The sequence below is a fragment of the Hylaeus anthracinus genome, unplaced genomic scaffold (assembly GCF_026225885.1).
Source record: "Hylaeus anthracinus isolate JK02 unplaced genomic scaffold, UHH_iyHylAnth1.0_haploid 11982, whole genome shotgun sequence".
Lineage (NCBI taxonomy): Eukaryota > Metazoa > Arthropoda > Insecta > Hymenoptera > Colletidae > Hylaeus > Hylaeus anthracinus.
In genome coordinates this window covers 7,336,896-7,358,408 of record NW_026534330.1, presented here as the reverse complement: position 1 = coordinate 7,358,408, position 21,513 = coordinate 7,336,896, and the positions used below count along the sequence as shown (strand labels likewise).

The 21,513-nt window shown below is 35.7% G+C and overlaps 1 protein-coding gene across 7 annotated transcripts in view; it reads left to right on the top strand.

Moving 5' to 3' along the window:
* LOC128886163 (neurotrimin) overlaps positions 1-21,513 on the top strand; it is a 318,713-nt gene that overhangs the window by 208,365 nt on the left and 88,835 nt on the right. For 4 of the 7 annotated variants that reach the window (XM_054140808.1, XM_054140806.1, XM_054140803.1 and 1 more), the window contains exons 6-10: positions 5,676-5,804; positions 9,797-9,934; positions 10,030-10,200; positions 13,034-13,105; positions 13,477-13,545. In XM_054140808.1, coding sequence (XP_053996783.1) covers positions 5,676-5,804; positions 9,797-9,934; positions 10,030-10,200; positions 13,034-13,105; positions 13,477-13,545 — 579 coding nt within the window. Of the gene's footprint in view, positions 1-5,675; positions 5,805-9,796; positions 9,935-10,029; positions 10,201-13,033; positions 13,106-13,476; positions 13,546-13,682; positions 13,794-21,513 lie in introns of those variants that run through there. The other 3 variants (XM_054140807.1, XM_054140804.1, XM_054140805.1) reach the window with 3 other exon arrangements.

The following is a 21,513-nucleotide window of genomic DNA, read 5'->3' as shown; positions in this document are numbered from 1 at the left end:
ACCTGCTCCCTCGAAATCGTAGTCTGGCATAACGAAAGTTTGTTGCAACATTTTACCTTTACTATTTCACGTGTAGTCAAACTTGTTTCTGTTTGTAACGCGATTTTTGTCAGAGGGGCGGCGTAGACGAGGTAATACGACGCAACCGGAAAACAGGAACCTACGAGCGAATTCCTGTCCCGGAAGGGAAAAACAAAAGGAGAGGAAAGGTCGGGTCACGGATATCGATATAGACGGGCACGGAAAAATCGAATGTACGTTGTACTCGCTTTGCGCGCAACCCCGGCATCAAACGATGAGGGAAACTCGCGGCCAAACTGCACCGATGTCGATCCTCCTAGCGAAGAGACGAGCTTATCTTGTTGCCGTTTGAGGTTCCTTTGTACTTACTTTCGAAAGGCACAGACGAAGTCAGTGTTCCACACAAGATCAATATTGTCTGGCAAATTTCGCGTCTGAAGGTTGAACGGAATAGATTCCAACTTCTCTAGGTCCCTTTCCAGCGTTTTCTCTTTATCTACGTGTATACTTCGCCTCGTATTCTGATGCCTTTGTTCGAGTTGTAACTCGTTGCGCTATGGGGAACACGAGATGTTTATTTCGCGTTCCGATCACCTAGGTGAAATTCGGAGGGTCTTATTCGAACGGACCATTCAGTTCTGGAGAATGTGAATTTGAATGTGTTTGATGTCGATCAATTTCTTCTTCGAACGATTAAAGGTTAGCCAAACAATATTTTGTGGGCATAAGAAGTCAGAATCAAGGTATACGTACGAACAAATAAGAAAGCTAAACTCTTTCAAGATTTATTGAATGACAGAACTAACAATCATTTTAGATATACAGACTACGAGAAATCTCAAACGAAGTTCGAAGCATTAAAAATGTTCTCAATAATCGATTCAAATTATACAAAAATAATAAAAAATTGATTCTACCTTAGGAAGTCCGCTAACAAGAATTGATATCCTTTGAAGATGAAGTTTGATACTATACCCATGGTTTGGATAAATTGTCTCTTGCAGCAAAGTGTGGATCGAACAACCCCGTGCACCAATACAAATACACAATTCCATCTGTCCATTCGAGCACGTGCGAATACATTAGCTGCAATGATCGTGGCTCGAGGATTTCGCTGGAGAATGAATGTAGCTGGGTTATCGGGCGGTAATAACGCAAAAAAGGGCACTTAAGGATTAGAGGGAGGGGAACGGGGATGAAATATCGACGTCCAACCCGCCGCTTATGGGGCGGAATACATCACGTACTAATTCCCAAATAGGTAGCCAACTCCCCACTTCGTCTTTCGAGTAAGCTGTCTGCTTATTTTTACGACGTTAAGGAGCACACGGAAAATGTTATGCAAAGTGCGCCGCGCATCGACGTGAATGGCTGCTAATTTATTCCACGGTTCTTTTCACGTGCTGGCCCCTTATCGCGTCGCTTAACGTTTAAACCGGCTAATGCACATTGAAAGACACTGCGTTATCGTCCAGCGTAGCGTCGTGATATTATGAAAATTTTAAGACTTTTTTCGCGAGTGAGCAAATTGGAATCCAAGGCGTCTTTCGCATTCATGTAAACTAGCGCTTTTTTCAATGTAAAGTGATTTTTAACGTTCTTTTGGCCGGAATCGCTGCGCTCGTCGCGACAAACTCGAGGTCGTTGCCGAGCTTAAATGCTCGTGAAATTGTGCGGTTTTTTTTGTCGCTTTTTTGGAACCCTTTCCGGTTCCTTTGACGATTATTTCAATTATCGCGGACTGTGTTCATTAAAAAAAAGGTACGTGTTTGTAGAGAGCTTGAGGATGTCCATGGAAAATAGAGGATTATCTCGTTCTGCTTAAAACGTAGGAGATACGGATAAAAATTCAGCGGAGATAGATTTAGACAGGTTTAGTACAAAGTGGAAGAATTGGTGATAAATGTAATGTAACCGAAAATAAAATTAATTGAATAAAATTACAAGAAATTAACTGAGAATTAACCGTTAAGGAATTGAAAACGTACTTGTTACTGATGAATACAGACTAAAGATGGAACGACCAAGACGCTATTTAACTTTTTCTTTATTAAGGAAGTATATTTAATATTTTTATTTACTTTTAATTTGCTACAAAATTTATTAAATACTACATTAAAGATATCTGTCAACAACGGATATAATAAATGTACCCTAAATGTTATTCACATCTAATGTGTTTAACTGGAAAGTAAGGGCATCCACTAAACCGCCTTATCTCATGTGTTTTGAATAGCAGAGACTTGATTTTCTTCTTTTGAATACGAAGTCAGTCCGCCTCTGCTTATAGACGAATGAATAGCTGCAGTTTTGATTGAAAATGCAATTTCCATATTCCCATATCAGTAACTTGAACGAACAACTTGTATGAATAACTTATCCAAGTAATACTAATATTCCTTTTAATGTAGGTATTTCATTTCTATCAGGTATACATATTCCTGTGAATAATTAACTGTCACTGTATACCTTCGTCATGCTTCGTATTGAATCTCGTATTGAATTTCTATTTCGACTTCCATTTCCAGTACGATTTAACGAAATATAAATCGTCTTGAACGAACGTATTGCTTCTTTATTATACGCGCAATCCTTTAAATTGAAAGGCTTTTATGTACTATTGTACGAATGAAAAAATTATTTTCGCGTATAGGCGGCTAAAGTATTCATCCCCAAAACAAAGGTCCAGAACATGTGGCCAATGAAATTTCGTCAATTTCAGAAAAAAGATATTCAATGACATGGAAAATTAACGGTATTCGTGACGCTCGAGTGATAATCGTCATTAATTTATCCGGAGTGGCATTCGTAGACACTAAAAGTCTATGCAGAACTTTCGTCGTATCATATCGTAACAAAAGAAGACTAAAAACTATCGTAGGCTTTAAGAATTATGCCATACTTCATTAATATCATTAATATTCATACTATGGATATAAGAATCTTAAACGAGACATAATGAAAATAAGAATCAATAATTCATAATATAAAGGGATAAATAGATTTTATTCAGAACAAAACCTTAATGAAACTAAAATTTAAAAACTCATTTTCTTTAGTGGGGAAAAATCAAATCAGAGAAATCACTTCAAAACTTTCATCATTGTAAAGAAAAATAGATAACCGATAACATACTGTGTCTGAATAATCATAAAATAATAATTGTTCGCTTTAATTCTTTGTTCAAAGCAAAGGTGGCTCGTACGACTCGAAATTTCATCGAGTAGTAGTCGCATATCGTGCATCCCCATTAAGCCGAAAGTTTTAAAGGTTCTCGCTAAACCGGTAAGGGGTTAGTTCCAAGTACAGGACCTGCGGGACTACTTGATTAAAATCCTCGGAAAGTGCTACCCGCTGGTGGAATCTCGCGCCGTTAGGCATTGTTTGCGGAACAATGGATAGGTTTGGCGCGCGGCGCGCCATGGCTAACAACGATTCACACCATCTTCTTACGCCTCGGCGCGCAATACGACAGCAACTTTTCGTTCCTATCGTAACCTTCGTCTGGGGGATTGTTTCACGAATGATAAGGGTACCGTGTCGCGTCATATGCTTGTACGATTCAACAGATTGATCTGCCTGTTGCAGCCAACTGTTTGTGTCATGCGAGTAGTAGAGAGCGATATAAGGGGGACTGGGATAAAATTCAGTTTTTTATGAAAAAGAAGCTGTATCTTTGAATTCAAACGATATTTTAATATAACTATCATGTACTGGTCTTTGTAAGTGACAATGCAAGCATTTAGGTAATATGTAAACAAGAATAAATAATAAAATAAATAATAATAACAATAATAATATAATAAATAAATAATTCAATGAAAGAAGATTTGTCTTACAATCAACAGTGTCCATTAGTATCAATGTAAAGATTACAAATGATGCACACCGAGGCTACCAAATGTAAAATCGAAGCATTTTATTTTGAACTGCAGGTGTACTAGCAGCGAGCGCAAGGTACATCGAACAGTATTACATGACTGGAAGAATCCTATGCTGTTACAGCATCCCATTACCTCGACATTACCGTGGAAGAATTGTAGAAGCGTGCTCGCGATACGATGTGCTCTCGAAGCTTTATCGAGAGAAACGTTCAATCGGTTTTCCATCACTCTTAAACATTCACTCGCGACTGGTTTAAGCTTCTCGGAACTTATGGCAACGCACCTCTGCTCCTTGTCGTTTCGCGATGCATAAGAATGCATAATAATTTTGCGTGTAAAAAAGGCGAGCGGATTACAGTGTTTTATTATTGCATTCTTATTGGAACGCATAGTAGCAATCATCTGGTTTTACGTTCCATGGAATATACCATGGTTCTCCGCGTACAACGGCAGCCATGTTGCCCAGGGGGGCGAGTTTTATTATATTCTGAGGGGGCTGTATTTTTTATACCACCGTCAGTTTCTTCCCCTGCAATTGTTTCTCCGTTTCTTGAATATACATGTATCTTTATCTTTCCGGAGTATATTGACTCCTATGAAGCTCCCGTTTCATACACTCCTTTTTGTATTGATAAAATGTCGTCGTTAACAATCGTCTGAAACATTGATTTTTTTCGAAACGTGTTAATTAATTTAGAAACTTTTATAGTATAGCATTTTAGACACTTGGTTTTGAGTCAACTTTAGTGCATAGGTCTTAGAGTAAGATTATTTTTCCCCAAAAAAAGAAATTGATGATCCAGGAGGTTAAGATTTACGCGCGTAGACGATCGTTTTGGTTTTCTCGCATAATTTATTACAACCATTGACCAACGGCGGCACCAAAATTTGTCGAAAGTTTTACGAAAATATGGAACGCGAGAGTTTTCCAAGTTCAGGCAACTACGGAGAGTGATAAATCGTTTACCGTAATTTAATTATATGTTACCGTATAGCGCGAAAATGGAACCAGTTATTGTATGATGGAATAAATAATTACTTTCTATGACGGATATTAATGAGCTACTATGCGTGGATATATTAAACTGTCAAATTTTGCATCTCGCTACTGTATGCTTTATTTTATGAAAATTGTTCACTCACCATTCAAGTATAGAATATCGACAGAGTCTGTTGATAAATTTCATAGGAATGTTGTTCTGAAACAATAATGTTCGTATGACCTGGAAGAATGTAAATGAAGAAGTTGTATGTGAATGAATATTTAAATATATTTTGCAATAGAATTTCTGTGATTCTCATTTTGTATAAACTTCATTCATATCGACATACATGATGCAATTTGTGAAACAAAGCATATATTATAAATAGAGAATGAATGCAGTCTTGGACTATCCGTACAAAATAATACGTTTATCATTGTCAAGTTCATGATTAGAGTCTAACAAGAGAAATACAATAAAATGGGAATAAATTTTCTTTCTTACCAAAATTGATTAGTTAACTATGAATGAATTTGTAATTTCCATTGGTTGCTGTTCACACTTTAAAACTTTTTAGCATGTAAACTTAAACTGTTGAATAGGCAGTTTTAGATATCTAATTTTTAAAGAATTCTACTTTTATGAAATAGGTTTAGAGAAATTAGCAAGAGTACTTACTAAAATTTTGGAAATATCGATCGTCCGCATCTCATCAGTTAATTATAGGTGGATAGCTAATTCGGTGTACTCGGAATACTCATGTCACGACGTTTAATTTATGTTTCAGTGAATGTCGTGGACGGGGAGGTGTTACATATTGTGAAGATCAGTCGACTGCACATGGGTGCATACCTGTGCATCGCTTCGAACAATGTTCCACCACGAGTCAGCCAACGGATATCTCTGCGTGTTCAATGTGAGTGTATAAAACCATTGAATAACATATTGAATAACCTCCACTTTTTCGAAGTCGGTTAAGAACAAAGTTACTTGCGCTAGTAAATTCAAATTGTTGAACCATGTCATAAACGATGCTTTCCAAATATTCACTCAAAATCTGTGAGCATGTACCAGTCAGTTTTTGGCTATATCTTAGTAAATATTTTAATACAATTCGTACGTTCATATACCTATACATTATATTAAAATATTTATCATCTATAGTCCAAAGGAACGTAGTTTATTTATTTACTGCTGATCCTCTTTAGAGGCCAATTCTATAAATAATATAATATCCAGAAATTAAGAGTTACTAATTTAAAGAAAATTATTGGACGCCCTGGTTACGAAAGAAAAGGGAAAGAGGAAGAAAGGAAAGATTGCTTTGGCCCTCTTGGTGTCCCGCACGTCCCAGAAGTGGAACATGGGATACTAATAGTGAATTTATCGAACTAAATCTTCCCCATCGAATTTCATCGTGGCAAGGGAATAGAGTGGAGAGATTCTGTGGCGGTTGAGCAAACCACAGAGGCAGCAAGATAAAGAAAAAGGGGCAGACACTCGGAGGACAGTAACGTGGTGCATTCCAGCGCAGCCTGATGAAGAGTGGTTGTTCGCTCCAGCACGATGCATTACGTCGGTTTTCAACGTTTCATTTAGCCAGCGATTTACGAGCGGCCACTTGACCCAGATATGCTCGATGTACCTAGGTCCGTTCATCCCCTCTCGAGCGTCACGTCCAGCTAGTTTTGGGGTGCGAAACGCGTTTCCGCTCTGTCTTTTCCGACACATTAGTCTCCGTTCCACTGTACCGATAGTTACAAGCGCTAACAATCGTCCGTGGGAATTCTACCCGGAGATTTTCTCAAAATTATATTTTATCCAAGTCATGAAACTATTAACAAAGAAAATATTAAATATGATGATTTAAGTGTCAAATTACAAATACAAATTACAATAAAAATTTTAAAAAGGACTCCTGCTGGATAAGTTCAAGCTTTTAATTGAACTTTATATTTTATTTCTTTTACGTAGAAAATATCTGATTTGTTTTTCTATTACGTATCATAAGAGATTTTATAAATATTAGTTTTATTTAAACTCTTCGAAACAACTTCAAGTTTGATTTTATTTTTATTTTATTTGTTCACGGGAAAAAAATGTTAGAACGCTTCAGGGTAATTTGTATTTTACAGTTAACTAGATATTGTTTAAATTTTTTGAATGAATTAGAATTCTGATTTTAAAGAAATTATTTTTATAATATTTCACACCGTAAAAGTCACTTCCAAAAATGTTCCATTAGTCCTGCGTTTTATCGACATATGAAGATTGACAGATTAGTGCTACTTTCGCGAATTAACTGTTGATCCAAATTTTCTGAATGTCTCAAATTAGAATTCTATTGACTGTGCAATGTATTTGACATGCAATTCTCTCAGACCATGTTACAGACTCAAATTTTGTACGTAATAGTTCTTTGATATAAAAAGTATAGCATATCATTCAAACTTTCAACAAAAGAAAATGTAGTAAAAGTGACAATACCATCGAAGTGATATTAAACGAATTCCAAGATAACGAAGTTAGAACTTTCTAACTGATTCATACCACGGTTATTGAAATATTAATTAATAGTCAGCAAAGTTAGATCAGTTGAAAACTTACTCAGAAATTAAAATTGAAAGTTGAGCAAAATGTACAGTTAACATAAGCGCTTCGCGGTAAGTTTCGTTGGGCAACGACGAACTATAATCCGCAGTTCTTTTGTCCAACTCGTTAATGTAATTTCAAGAATAAATTTATTTCATCAGTAAAAGCTTTCCCGCTACCGTTCGGTACCTTCAGTGTTTATTTCGACTGCTTTAAATTAAAAGCGGAGAAATGAAAGTCTTGCAAATTCAAATGAAGAAAGACACTTTTTTATTTCCTTTGAGATATCACTAACAACTTTTATGGAATATTTTAGATCCCATTGGCTACAAAATTATTTCTAATCAGGGTTAAATCCAAATTCAGTATGCAATGAAAAAATATACATTTAAAGCTATTATATTCCTTTGAATTGGATTTATACTCTTTATTTAGGGCAATATTGATTCCTCGTAATTCCCAAATATTGATATCAAAATGTGATGAATTTTATTCGTGCCTGAGTTGGTCAAGTGGATATTAAAATTTCGGTCGACGATACAATTAAATTGATCAGCTAATGGGCGCGCAATCTATCCGATAACTCAACAAAAACCCGACTTGAGTAGAGAGGAGAGGTGAGGAAGAATATAGAGTGAACGAGGGACTGCTATCCACCGTGATATCGTCTCAAGCGTATACAGCGGTAGTAAATCGTGATTTACGTTAGTTCGTAAAAGATGGAACTATGACATGATATTGCGGCTCTGAAATATCTATATTGATCGTAAGAAGCCCCTGCTGTACGCCCGTCGCTGCGCGTATAATAACTGAAAACTTTGAGAGGGATGTTTTCGCTCTAAGGGAGTCCTGCATTCCCTAAGTCGCGTCGCTGAATTTTCAAGTGTATGGAAACTTCATAGAGTTCGCGGAAAAATGGAGAAAATTAAAGGGTATAAAAGCGTGTCTATGAAACGCCTTCAGTTTTAGCGTATAAATGGTTAAGAGTTTGAATAAAAGAAAGACCTGCCACCCCAGAAATTTTCGCGGGGTTGGGGATCGTTGAAAGTACTTGGCTGCTTTGTAATTGGAACCTGTGCAAGAGAAGTTTAAATCGAAGAGTGAGGGCTAATTTTATTTAATCATGTATTTTTAGAAATGAAATGACAATTATTAAAATTAATTAAACTTTAATTTGATTGAATAGATTGAAAAATATCTGAACATTGTTTGATGATTTTTATTAGAAACGAAAATATTGTTTGTAGCCTTAACGAAGTCTCTTTATATCGCCTTAATTTGTTTCCCACCGACAGATACCCATACACACGAAAAAATCACTAAACAATAGGAGATCATTTCGGGCGTTGCGACCTTAATCGATGCCCCTTTCGTTTTATACACCTTCTACTTAAAGAAATTAATTACACGATCAGGGAGAGCGACTATGCCTCGAGGAGCGATAAATAATACTTTCTAAAAGAAGCTGGGAACAATGCAACGGTTTCGTGAACATTCCTTGCTAAGGATAATTAATCATGATTATAATTGAAATTAACCAACGCGTAAATGGAATCTTTTATATTTGCGTAAGCGGTGCGAAGTCCGTTGTTTTCGAACTTCTATGAATGTGCTCGCTCGATAAGTGAATTTTCCTATAAAGAGACGGTCTTTGTTCTGATGTCAGACGCTACATTAAGTAAAATTAAAACGCCGACTGCAAAAGTGACGGAGCACACCCAATCATTACTTCCGTCTCTGTGTGATGCCTCAATTAACTCTCTATTGTATAGTTTTTTTCCTATTTGTTATATTTATTGAAGAAAATTACTTCTTAGATATTTTTTGGCCACCAATTGGATGCAGTGAACTATTTTCCGTGGTTTATGTACAATGGCATTGATTGACTTATTACTAGTGTAAAGTAAAATAAAAGAATTTTAAGTAAAAATATTATTAAAGTTTCACGCGATGCATAATTATTTTAAACATAAATTGTAACGTGTTTCGCAATAGAAATATTACTTCAAAGGGTTGCAGCTGAAATTATTTTTAATGGTTTCTTGCCGGATATCAATAACTATCGATGAACACATTAAATACAAATCATTTCTATAAATGGGATATTTATTGTTTTGACAAGTTTAAAAATTATATTAAATTTCACGAAGTTACATCGCATTGTTCACCATTGCCCAAAGAGGTTAAACCGTAAGTAATGGTGCTCGCATGATAGATGGTTGCACAATGGAGTATTGGAATAATGGAAGTTCTGCGAATTGGGGAAAACAGATAGTCCTTATTAATCACGTCACATTTGTCCTTCTTCTGTTACAGTTCCGCCAATGCTTTCGATACCAAATCAGTTGGAGGGAGCGTATATTGGACAAGACGTCACGTTGGAATGTCACACCGAAGCCTATCCTACTTCCATCAATTATTGGACGACCGAGCACGGGGATATGATTGTCTCTGGTAATTTTAAGCATCATAAAATTAGATTGTCTGCTTTACTCTTCATGCCGTGTAAACGTCATCCACTTGCCAAGAAAATAATTTTATTTGCCTAGGCAATTACCATTCCATTGCAGGTGACAAATACGAGGCGGTGTACTCCGACAATGGCTACAACAAGTACATGATGCTGAAGATCAGAAATGTTGGACCGAATGACTTTGGTTCTTACAAGTGCGTCGCGCAAAACTCTCTTGGCGGAACGGATGGTGACATAAAATTGGATGGTGAGCCTTTTAATTTATTTTCTAAATGTACAGAATGTCAATATATAAAAAGCATCATAATTTAATTGTGAATAGTGAAAGAAAAAATTTAAAAAAATATAACGATTTTTAGTAGAGAGGTATTGCAAATTTACTAGAAATTAATTCACTAAAATAAAATTTTATGCTGAATTCTGATACTTCACATAGGTACACTACGGAATATTTCTTTGCTAACACAAACAATAATATAAATATCCGATAAAGGAAAATTGTGGTGCTTAAAATAATGTAGAAATAAAGTAGGAATATTTAAAATCTATTGAACTGTAAACCTTTTTAAAGAAAATTAACTGTATGTACATCAATAGGTCGAAACGATAAATGTCAATGATTATTCGAATATCATGAAATTCCAATAAATCTAACATTTCATTAATTGATTACACAGACCAAACAATATTTCCATACAAATTTATTATTTAATAAAATGAAAAACTGTTCACCTAGATTTTGACTATATACAAGAGAAAATGCTGTATTAATTAGAATTGCAAAATATCAGTGACAAAAGTGGTCTGTTCAAAATTATTAAATTATTTCAGCCGCTACATTTATCCAGCCATTTATAAATTATTGCAACTCTGTTACGATTGACACCTGGCGTCCATATTTACTATACACGAGAAGCAAATTACGGATTTTGGGCATCGTTTCCTACTCCCCTTTGCATAATACGAAACAGTCGCATGTTCCACGTTTCGCTTACCCCTAGGAAATGTAAATGTTACCAACGTGTCGAAACTTTTGACCAAGGTTTACCCTGTATATCGCATCGAATTGCAAATGCATCGGGAAAAATGAAAACCCCTGAAGCGGAACGGCGACATTTGGAATAATTGGAATAATCGTGGCCCGTATTTACCATCTAATGACAAAGCAATTGATTCCCGATGAACTTTTACGCAAAGGCTCTTGACAGACGACGGGTATCGATCGGTGAAGGAGCTCAAACGGCTTACCGTTTCAACGTTGTTCGTAATTGGCGATTAAATTTGCGAAGGATATATTTATCCCAGGAGAGTATACCTTTCCACCTCCTTGGATGAATAAATTGGCTGAAATTAAAAGTTTAATAATATCGGTAGACCGAGCGCAGTGAAACGGACGTAAGCGAAAGTTCACCGTCGGATTTTTGTTTTAACTCCCCAGCGCATTTTCCGAACGCCGTTGTGCGTTCGGACAAAATTCGTTCTCTTCTACAATTTAAAAGCGATGGTATGCATGTTTTCCCATCGTTAGTATCGTTATCACAAATGAAATTTAATTGAAAAGCAATCTTTTGTCGCGAATCCTCTCAATACGATATTCTTTGTGTGTATATTTGCAATGCTTCTAAAGTGATTGCACCGTTAAATTTCTTTTATTATAAATGCCCAAGGAATGCAACACACTCTTTATGAGAAATAATATTTTACAGAAAGTAATATTTCGTACGTACACAGATATTTCATGGAAATTTATGTTTATATAAGTTTATATTGTTCTATGGGTTTCATGTGTAATATGGAAAATACAATAGGCATTGTACGCAAAACGATTTAGAATTAACATGACCGGATTATATTCTTTGTTCGCTGTAACATTTGTAATATGCACATTGAAATTACGATTTGCGATTTAACATAAATGAATTTTCGAATAATTTGAAAGAAACTAAAAATATTATTATTAACTAACGAACTAGCGATTATTATTAACTAACAATCAGTTGCATAGAATGTATTTATGAGAATGAATACCTTAATTTTAACAATATCTTTAAGTCATTGATTATAATTCTTTCTTTGTAAATGACATCCATACATTAATTTTATAAATCGTATGCATCATACTTTGAATTTTACTTCACTGACTGGAAACTTGATCTCCGTTTTCTGTATAAAAGTTTCATTACTGAATTCTGCCGTACTCCCTCTCATTTAAAAGACAACACAGTAGATTGTTCGGTAGCTCCACTAATTGGGAAACGTGACTGCTTCGAATAATGTGAATAGAACCTTCACATTTTGGACTTTCTTCATTATAATATACTCCAGGTAATATAACGCAAATGTCAATATAGGGAATGCATAAACAATGTATAGACACGATTATTTTATAAACCTTCAATGTTGTAAATAATAATTTTGTTCAACACTTTTCACGTTATAGTCTGTTACGAGATCACCCATTTACATTTAACAAATCGTAAAATTTTCTAGAACAACATAGAATAATCACGTTACTCAACCAAACTTAATTTAAAGTTTTAAAAAAATATCATAGTTTATTTATTAATAAGGTAATGGTAAAATTAGTAAATTAAATAGGTGTACCATATTTATATTTTCTTCTCTACCAAGTAATTCGTGAATATGAAAGTATCAGAAAAAGAATTCTTTTCTTACAAGATAAACTAAAATTTACTCGATAAGAGATGATCTTATGTACTTCTATGACCTAGAAATGGCAAGCATACTTCGGCTCTGATAATGGAATTACACTGCCTTCCGCAGAGAATTCGTATTACACAGAAGACACGTAGATCAAAGCTAACATTACACGAAATCATTAAATATTGTTATTACTATGCTCATTTCTGTTGAACATTTCCTCAGAAGATTCTACCCTTCTAATTATCCCTTTTCGAACAAAAGAACGTCCAGACAAAGAGTAAGCTGTATCATAAAATAATTGGGTTGAGTCGACATGGCAAAAGATAACAGGATTAGATTCAATGAAATGGTTGAACCACTAATAAAGCTCATTTCTAAGTTTCCCTCAGTCAACGTCACATTCTGTTTATTTTCAGAGATTCCAGCCCCGTCGACGACGTCCACCACGCCACCGCCCTACCACGTGACCTCATCGATGAAGAAAAACGGTAACCGACTTTCATTTCGTCGGGTGTTCCTCCTGTTTCCGCAACGATTGACCTTGACTCGCAAATCTCTGAGCGTCAAGCTTACCGATATACACGACGATACCAATTAACGGGCCAGAACGAAGATACCGTCGATATTCGGCCGCGAACAAACGCGGAATTAGGTGGAATACCCGCCATTAATTTGCAAGCAAAGGAGCGCGCCGCCCCCGTACAATCGCGGTGCACTTCGTTCTCTGCTCGTCCTTCTTTTTTTTTCTCTACTGTAGCAAAGGACATCCATTCCCGCACTTCCCTCCATTCCTAGCCCCGCGCCGTGACGCCCAGTGAAGCACAACCATGTAAAACCGCCTTTGTGTAATGTATTTTAGGTAGAAACGGTAACAAGAAATTACGACAACGACCTATCGACTACGAGGTCGAGGAATGGCGAGATTCAGGTCAGTAAATATCTATTTTAACGCGCTCCCCGTACTTCAGCCATTTCCCACGACGATACACCCGCGCCTGGGCTGCCGCTTATACCCCAGGGCTCGTTCGAGTAATTAGCATAATTAAAACCTCGTCAACGGTGCAGATTCGGGCCGGTAGAGATTCCCTCCGACGTTGAATCCGGTGGATTGTCGATGCTCGGTGATCCCCTTTATCCGTGAACGAGTTGCTTCGCGTTACTTGGTTCCCCTTTAACTGGCCGGAATGGATTTCAAAATTACGCCCACGAGGACAGCGATTTCGACGATAGTTATACCTGCGTTTGCGTTTTACGACTTGGTTCACGGATCGGCTGCTGATCGATTCCACGGCATCGCTCGTGCGAACGTGCTGGCTGGAATTAAAGGGGAAGTCAACCGTTATTGTTCTCTTGTTTTACTTTTTAGTTTGAATGTATTGTGGAGAAATTTTATGAGAAGTTTAAGGGACATGTAAAGGGAGACATTATTGTTTGAAAGATGGAACGATCATTTGTCTGGTATTGATCTTTATGTGTTCAAAATTACATTTGTTTTTGACTCTGATTTGATAATTTAGCGACATTTGCAGTTTTCTGATCAGATGTTGATTCTTAGGTTACTTTAACACTGAATAATTTAAATAATTTATCTATCTAATAAATATGATAACTTATTACACTAAAATGTTTGATTCTCAATTTCGATCATTTAATAACCAATCTCAAATTGGAGTTTTCGTTGACATATTTTACGGCCCACTATGAATACTTCTGGCTCGATTCAGCAATCTCCCTCTATTTCAGTAGATCCACGAACTGAAAAGAAACGTTCAGCATTATTTCCACCGTTTCACAGACACTAATCTCGTTCGATCCAGAACGATTCAGTTTCCGCGATGCGATTTTATTTGATGCTAACAGCCATGCGGAAACATAATGCATGTTTCACGTTTCAAAAAAGGAAATGAAAAACATACTTTTGTGTGAACATTTCATATCAGATTGAAAGCATTGCTGTAAACTGAATGTGGGAAAATCATTTCACGTGTCAGGTATTCTATCCTGCGTAGATTTTAATCCTCTTTGATCTCTTTCAATACGCAATACACTTTTATTTTTAATAGGTCTATAAAACCTTAATTGAAACACACGAACTAACTGAATATTCATTCAACAATACAGTGCATTGAGTCAGTACAGAATGGGTTTGAATCCATATTTCTAAAAGTTAAATTAGAAGTATGAATTACGATATTTCCAATTAAATTGAAGATTCTTTCATTTATATGTTCAGATTTATAAAAACAGTATGCCGAATTCTCTTCTCTGTAGAGAATGCAATAAGATACATTTTTTTCTTGAATACACAAATCAAATTGATCTCCTTCGAACAAATATTAATTATTCACAAATGAAGCCCCAAAAATGTTTAAATTATCGTGTGGTACTAATGCTTATTGTTTCGACTTTTATTGTAAATTCTTCCTTTAAGTCAGTAAGCGATAAATTAATACAGTGTCAGAGTGTGAGAGTGAAATTAAATTTTGCAGTATACACATTAATATTTAATAAGCGTTCCGAAGCAGTACTGCGCCGGGAAAAATGTTTCACTTAACTTTAATGATCGTTCAACGAATTCCCTCTGATTAATTTGAAATCTGCAACGTGAAATGCGTTCTATTTAAAGAAGGGCTTCTCGGACGAAGCGACTAAATTCCCCGCAGTTTTATTTCTTTACGGTTGCCCGTCTGATTTCAGCCCCCGTCCTGTTTAAAGTATCGCGTGGCTTATGAATATTGAACGTCGTAATATCTTATGAATACGCATGAGATGAACAATCCAATCGGTGTAACTACCGTTAAATTTCGAATATCCATTAAAAGTCTGAATATTCCGGAAGAAGGAAACGCGTCGATGGAAAATTACGCGTGAATGGCATGATTTCGAAAAAGGGGAACATTGTTTCTTCTTGTTGTGGTGCAAATTAGTCTGGAGGTACTCTGCAACGCTGAAATTTATCGCATGGTCTTGCAGTACTATACACGTTCGAAGTCATTTGGCAACCGGATGTAGCGAGCAACACGGGTCAATTTTACCCAAAGTGAATCGTTACCAATTCTACCCTGCGTCCCAGACTCAGACAGTGGATTTAAGGGTGGTTTTACGCCTGGACGCTCCCAAGCGTGGCGTACCTTCTGGAATTTATAAAATAAAACCACTTAATCGATTACTTTAAATTTGTTTCATATATACAATTTTTACTAGGAATTTTGTAGCGCGACGTTTTAGCATTTAATTTTTAATTTTTCAAATGATCGAAATTGATATTTTTAGTAGATATCATAGTTTAATTTAATCCAGAAAAATTAAGAGTTGATAAAAAGATACTATTCGGACAGCGATATTTTATTATTAATTAAGTAGATATTCAAATAAAAATGAATATAAAAATTAATTTATTAATGACAATAGACGAAATGACGAGCATCTCCAATCAATACAAAGTATATTAATTCAACTTCTCGATCATCTAATATTAAACTTTTAAAGTATACCTTTTGTATAGTAAAATTACTTTTGTATTGATTGTTGATGCTGGTCAGTTCCAAATAAGAATATTTGTTTTCGAAGAAATCGAATCAGAATATTCGTAGGTCACGTATACCACTTGGCTGACATGTCTGACCATTGCTCGCTATTTCCACTTGCTGCAGTTCTCTACATATTGTTGGTACGAGAAGAATATTTTATCTACAGATTACCTTATATGTATACGTCATGAAAGCATATATTACTCCCAGATTCGTGATAGATAAGAGAAAATAAAGTTAAAGTAAAGCTGACCATTGCTTGTTATTTCTACTTGTTCTAATGCTCCTCATATTCTAATGGTGTAAAAACAAAAATATTTTATCAGTATATTAAATTACACACTCAATTTGAACAATAAAAATACACCATGTCAATAATTCACTCAGTGCATCGTGCACACGCGTATTGCCTCCAGATACACGAAACATCAAATAAAGTTGAAATGAACTCGAACGAAATAAAACTGGCAAATCAAATGCAACTTGGCGCATTAATCGTCCTGGGAAATAAAGCTACGTAGGCAAAATTCAATGAATCAACGTCGATTCGTTTCGTACGAATCCTTTTCGTTCTAATTGTACCGGGAGTTTCGCGATAGTCTGTGTATTATGAGAGTCTCTGATAAAACGTCACGCCGAAGGCTCTTTCGTTTCGCATGCCAATAAATTGGCAGCAACTGGCACGACCGTCAGAGTTTCCCGAACTCAGTTTCAATGACTTTGCTCAAAGATTCCCGGGAGCGACGAAGCAGTTCCCCTTTCTCGAAGTTTACTTTCAATTAATGAAAAACGAGTTTCGTTGACCTGCGGCCGTCGGCTGCCTTCGGTGGTGAAACGCAGGAACGTGGCACGAGGGAGCTGAGCGGAATTCTTGCCGTTTCTTTTTTCTACCTTTCTCCGTCTCGTTTCATCTTCATTCGCCGGCTCCTTCCTTCTCCTTTCGTTTGTTAAATCGATCGACTTCCACGTCGAACGCGTATAATAAACCGAACCTCGCAACTGAGAGATGAATTGATTCTTATAGCGGCAATGTTTACGTACCCGAGGCCTGTGTTCCTTCAGAATTTGATCGAAATCATAAGCAATTTTCAACGAAATAATCTTCGAAAAGTTGGTACAAAAGGTTAAAGGAAACGAGGATATAAGTGGAGTCATTTTCTTCGAATATATTGGTAGTTCTGGTGGGTTTTATACATCAATTTTATTTAGCAATGGAGGGACAATTTTTCTACATAATTACGAAATTAATATCTGTTTAGGATCAGGATTTATAGGAAATATGTTCGTGCTTTGATAAACAATATATTGAATTCTTTTATAACAGAATGAAGATGGTGCATAGTAATTTGTTTATTATCTGGTCAATTCATATCTCCTATCACTTTAAATATGCGAGACATTGATATTCTGGTTAATGGATTTAACAAATAAAAATGGATAGCAACCTCCAAAGAATATTAACAAAGTTATATAATTTGGTCAACAGGTGAACAAAATGTAATAGATTAATTTGAAACAATTATTGTATATTCCTATTATCGGTTAGCAATTATATTTTATCGCAATGCAAATAAATGTGTTTTCGTTAATCCAGTAATAACGATGACGAAGCTTGTAGTTAAATAGCTTCATTAAATAATTGAACGTTATTCAAATTAACGACATGCAGGGAAGCTGTTACTCCGGCAGGTAATGGACCTCGAAAATCCACCCTTTAATTATTAATGCACCCTAGAATTCCTCCCTCCGAGTTCTCTCAATTTGTTCAACTAGCAGGAATAATCGAGTGCCTTCTGTTTCTTTAATCTTTCGGTGGGAGAAGTTTGCATATACACAAGGTAGAGTTTTTGCCTAAAACTTGCGAACTGGAAGGAATTATTATAAATTGAATTTTCAATTAATTACCAAATTTAGTCGGGTTATACATATACTCTCGCATTATACAAACTTTGTGCAAACTTGTACAACATTTCCCCATACAATGCATAACGAATTTATAGAAACATTGAATGTGTAAAATCGAAGAATAACAAAGCATTCAATAACATAATTGAGCGTATTTTGTTTTATCGTGCACAACACACGCGTTGGTTCATTAAAAGCTTCTACGATTACTAATCAATGTGTTTCTATATGAATGCACACATTTATTTACATTAGTAATCATTTTTATTACAATTATCAATGAACAAAATTAATTGTAGTTTTTTTTTAACTTTATTACTTTTGCTCATACTTCCTCAATAAATACAGCGAAATGTTGATTCTACTTAATACAAATCAATTGCTCATTCGTTGTAATCCAAATATTTTATTATATAAATAGAACTCCTCTGCTGCATTCTTCATAGAATTATTTAACAATTATATTGAGATATCACGAAAAAATTAGAGTATACCCATTTCAGATCTTTAACTTTACATAGTACTTGAATAAACTTTTATTTCAACGAAACCCTACTTTTTATAAATATCCACTGAAAAAGAGGCTGTTATTTAATGAGCTCGCATTTCCTTTATCACCGAGTAGGTTTTATAGGACTGTAAAGTCTGTTCCCATTAATTGAGCATCGCCTCGTGGCCACGACTGCTCGATTTTAGCCAGCGACCGCGACGTGTGGAAAAAGATGAGGGAAACTGCACGATAGGGAACCGGTAAAGACGTTGTTAAAGTGTTGGAAAACGGTTCGTCTGTCGTCGTTCATGCAGAAAGTCACGTACCGTGGATTTTGCTCGTAGGTGGGAATAACTTTTTTCGAATGGACGTGCGATTTCGACGTCCCTTTCTGGCGAGCGAGCCAAAGCGCACGAAGAACTACTCCAGGGGAACGACGTGCATTCACGACGACTATTCCTCGATCGGTTGTGAAATAAGAAAAGTTTGTCGTTTTTACGGCCCCTTACTTCATTTAACTTCGTTTGCTTCACTTTCTAATACGAACTAGATAGCATTTTGCTCAAAACATTTGCTCAATGACGGTCATTACTATAACTCTGTCAAGTTATCCGAATTCCACAAGCAAGCCTAACTGATAATAAAAATATTTTTATATATACAAAGAACTTTTGTTCTTCTGCTGCATTTTTCGTGAAATTAATTTAATTATTATATATAACAGAATATATTTAATAATTCTTAGAAATTTCTTCACAAGAAGTGTATAGTTTCACATGATCGTTTATGTATACGTTCTATCACATAACTAATTATTCATAATTATATGTAGTCTTGTATTTAATAGTATTAATTTAATAATCCTCAGAAATATCAACGCATAAAATAATCCACTAAGAAATGCGATTAATAGGAATTTATAATTAATATTAACGTTTCGAGTATTCTCAAAAGAAGTTCGCGCAACTAATTTTCACTCGTATTGTTTCAAACTCCTAGAGATAACATGCATCCGAACTTTCTACTCCATATCATTTACTTAAGGTCTGCTCCGAGTTCAAACTTTATAAATTATAACTTTGGAATGTTAATGCATCTCTTCTTTGAAGTTAATTTTATTTCGCTCGTTCCCCTTTAAAACGAAGTTGCGTAATTACTGATAAGAGTGCCTTGACTGCACAGTTTACTTTAGAAGATTCAATATCGAGTGATTATTTGCAAATGTACTATGTGCTTCGAGGGGTGCGCCATATGTTTTATATTTATCTTATTTCGTTTAGCGGCTACCCTGAAAATATGAAAATATAACAATGTTTACATTGTAACCACTTTGCAATTTACCTGCCCGAAAAAGATTCTTCATTAGATGAAACTAGTATCTATTAATAAAACTAGTATCTAATATTTGTCGTAACAATTTTATGAATAATAAAACGATACTATGAGTGTTTCGCGAACATTTGTAATCGTTTAGCATTCATTTTCGGGCCAAGTTTCGTTTTCTCTGATGGAATTGAAGATGTTTGAAGGAGATACTTGGCTTATGTACCTATCCATGTACGTACGTATCAAACCGCTCGGTTTCCATTCGCATGATACCTGCGCGCGTTGAAATTCCTGGGTTAACGGGGTAAACGTATGTATCGACTTCTTCCCCGGTTGGTATTCATGTATTCATAGCCGGGAACATTACCGGATTTGTATTAGCGCCACAGGTGGCGATGTTCATTTAACTTTGCCAGGTTCGTAAAACTTAGAACAATCAGCCAATCGAATCGAAAAGCGAAATCGAATGAGCAATAAATGTCCTTATTTATTGGGATCCATCGGTTGGTATACTTTTTCTACGATGCTCGGCGGCATAATTTAATAAATTGCTTCCCCGGCAACCAATAACGCGATCCATCAGATTCATCGTGAGCATGTGATTCGATACAAAAATGTATTTCGTAGATTCGCGACGCGACTCGTGATTACATTAAACATTCATTGAGTTTCTTAGTATTATACGGAGTGTGAATGGGAACGAATGACACGCTGGGCGATTCGTTGTGAAAAAATGAATCGAAAATGTGGTATACAGTTCTTTTGTACGACGCTTCGTTTTCGAGAAAATCAATTTTTAATATGACCATGTAGCGTCTGACCATTGCTCGTTATTTCTACTTGCTTTGATGCTCTGAGCAGTAATGACGTAATATACTCTATACCCAGTGTTCTTTCTACCTTCCTACTACTTGAAACCAATTGAAATAGATGATGGGGAACTACTACGATGGTTCCCTTCATTAATGTAAGTGAAATGTTTTGAAAATTGATTTTCTCGAAAACGAAATGACCCATCAGAAATTTTATTCCACATTTTCAATTTAGTTTTGCATAAGGAATTTTGCTTACCTTGCATCTGATTGAACCACTCGTCCTCTTCTACTCTGATTGGGTTTGTAAGAAACTTCAGTTTCTATTTCCCTCTTCGACTATTGTAACCTGAATAAATAAGAGATTCAATTTTGGACACAGCTCGCTCAGCCCTTTCGTGCTAAAATTTATCATAATAATTAAACCACTGAGAATAAATTTTTAACTATAGCTTCACCCACCATAATCAACTAATACGAGTATCTATTAGGGTATTACAGGTAGATATTGTAATCAAATTTATACTTTTACGTATAGAAGTTTTTAGAACAAAATTGGTTCCAAACTTACTATGCAACTTATCCATAAAACATTCAATGCGAACATAGAATTATAATTGTAGGTGAGATTAACTATATTAAAGTCCCACTTTATCACTTTATAGATAGACAATTTCGTAGCATGCTAGTTTCTGCCAACGAATTCTCTGTCCCCTGTGAATATCAACAGGAAATGATTCAACATTTGTTCGGCCCAATTACATTAGTCCAAGAACAGTTTGACTAAAAGCAGCGGAATATATTTCTAGTTTCCTATAAATTATTCTAGAGAC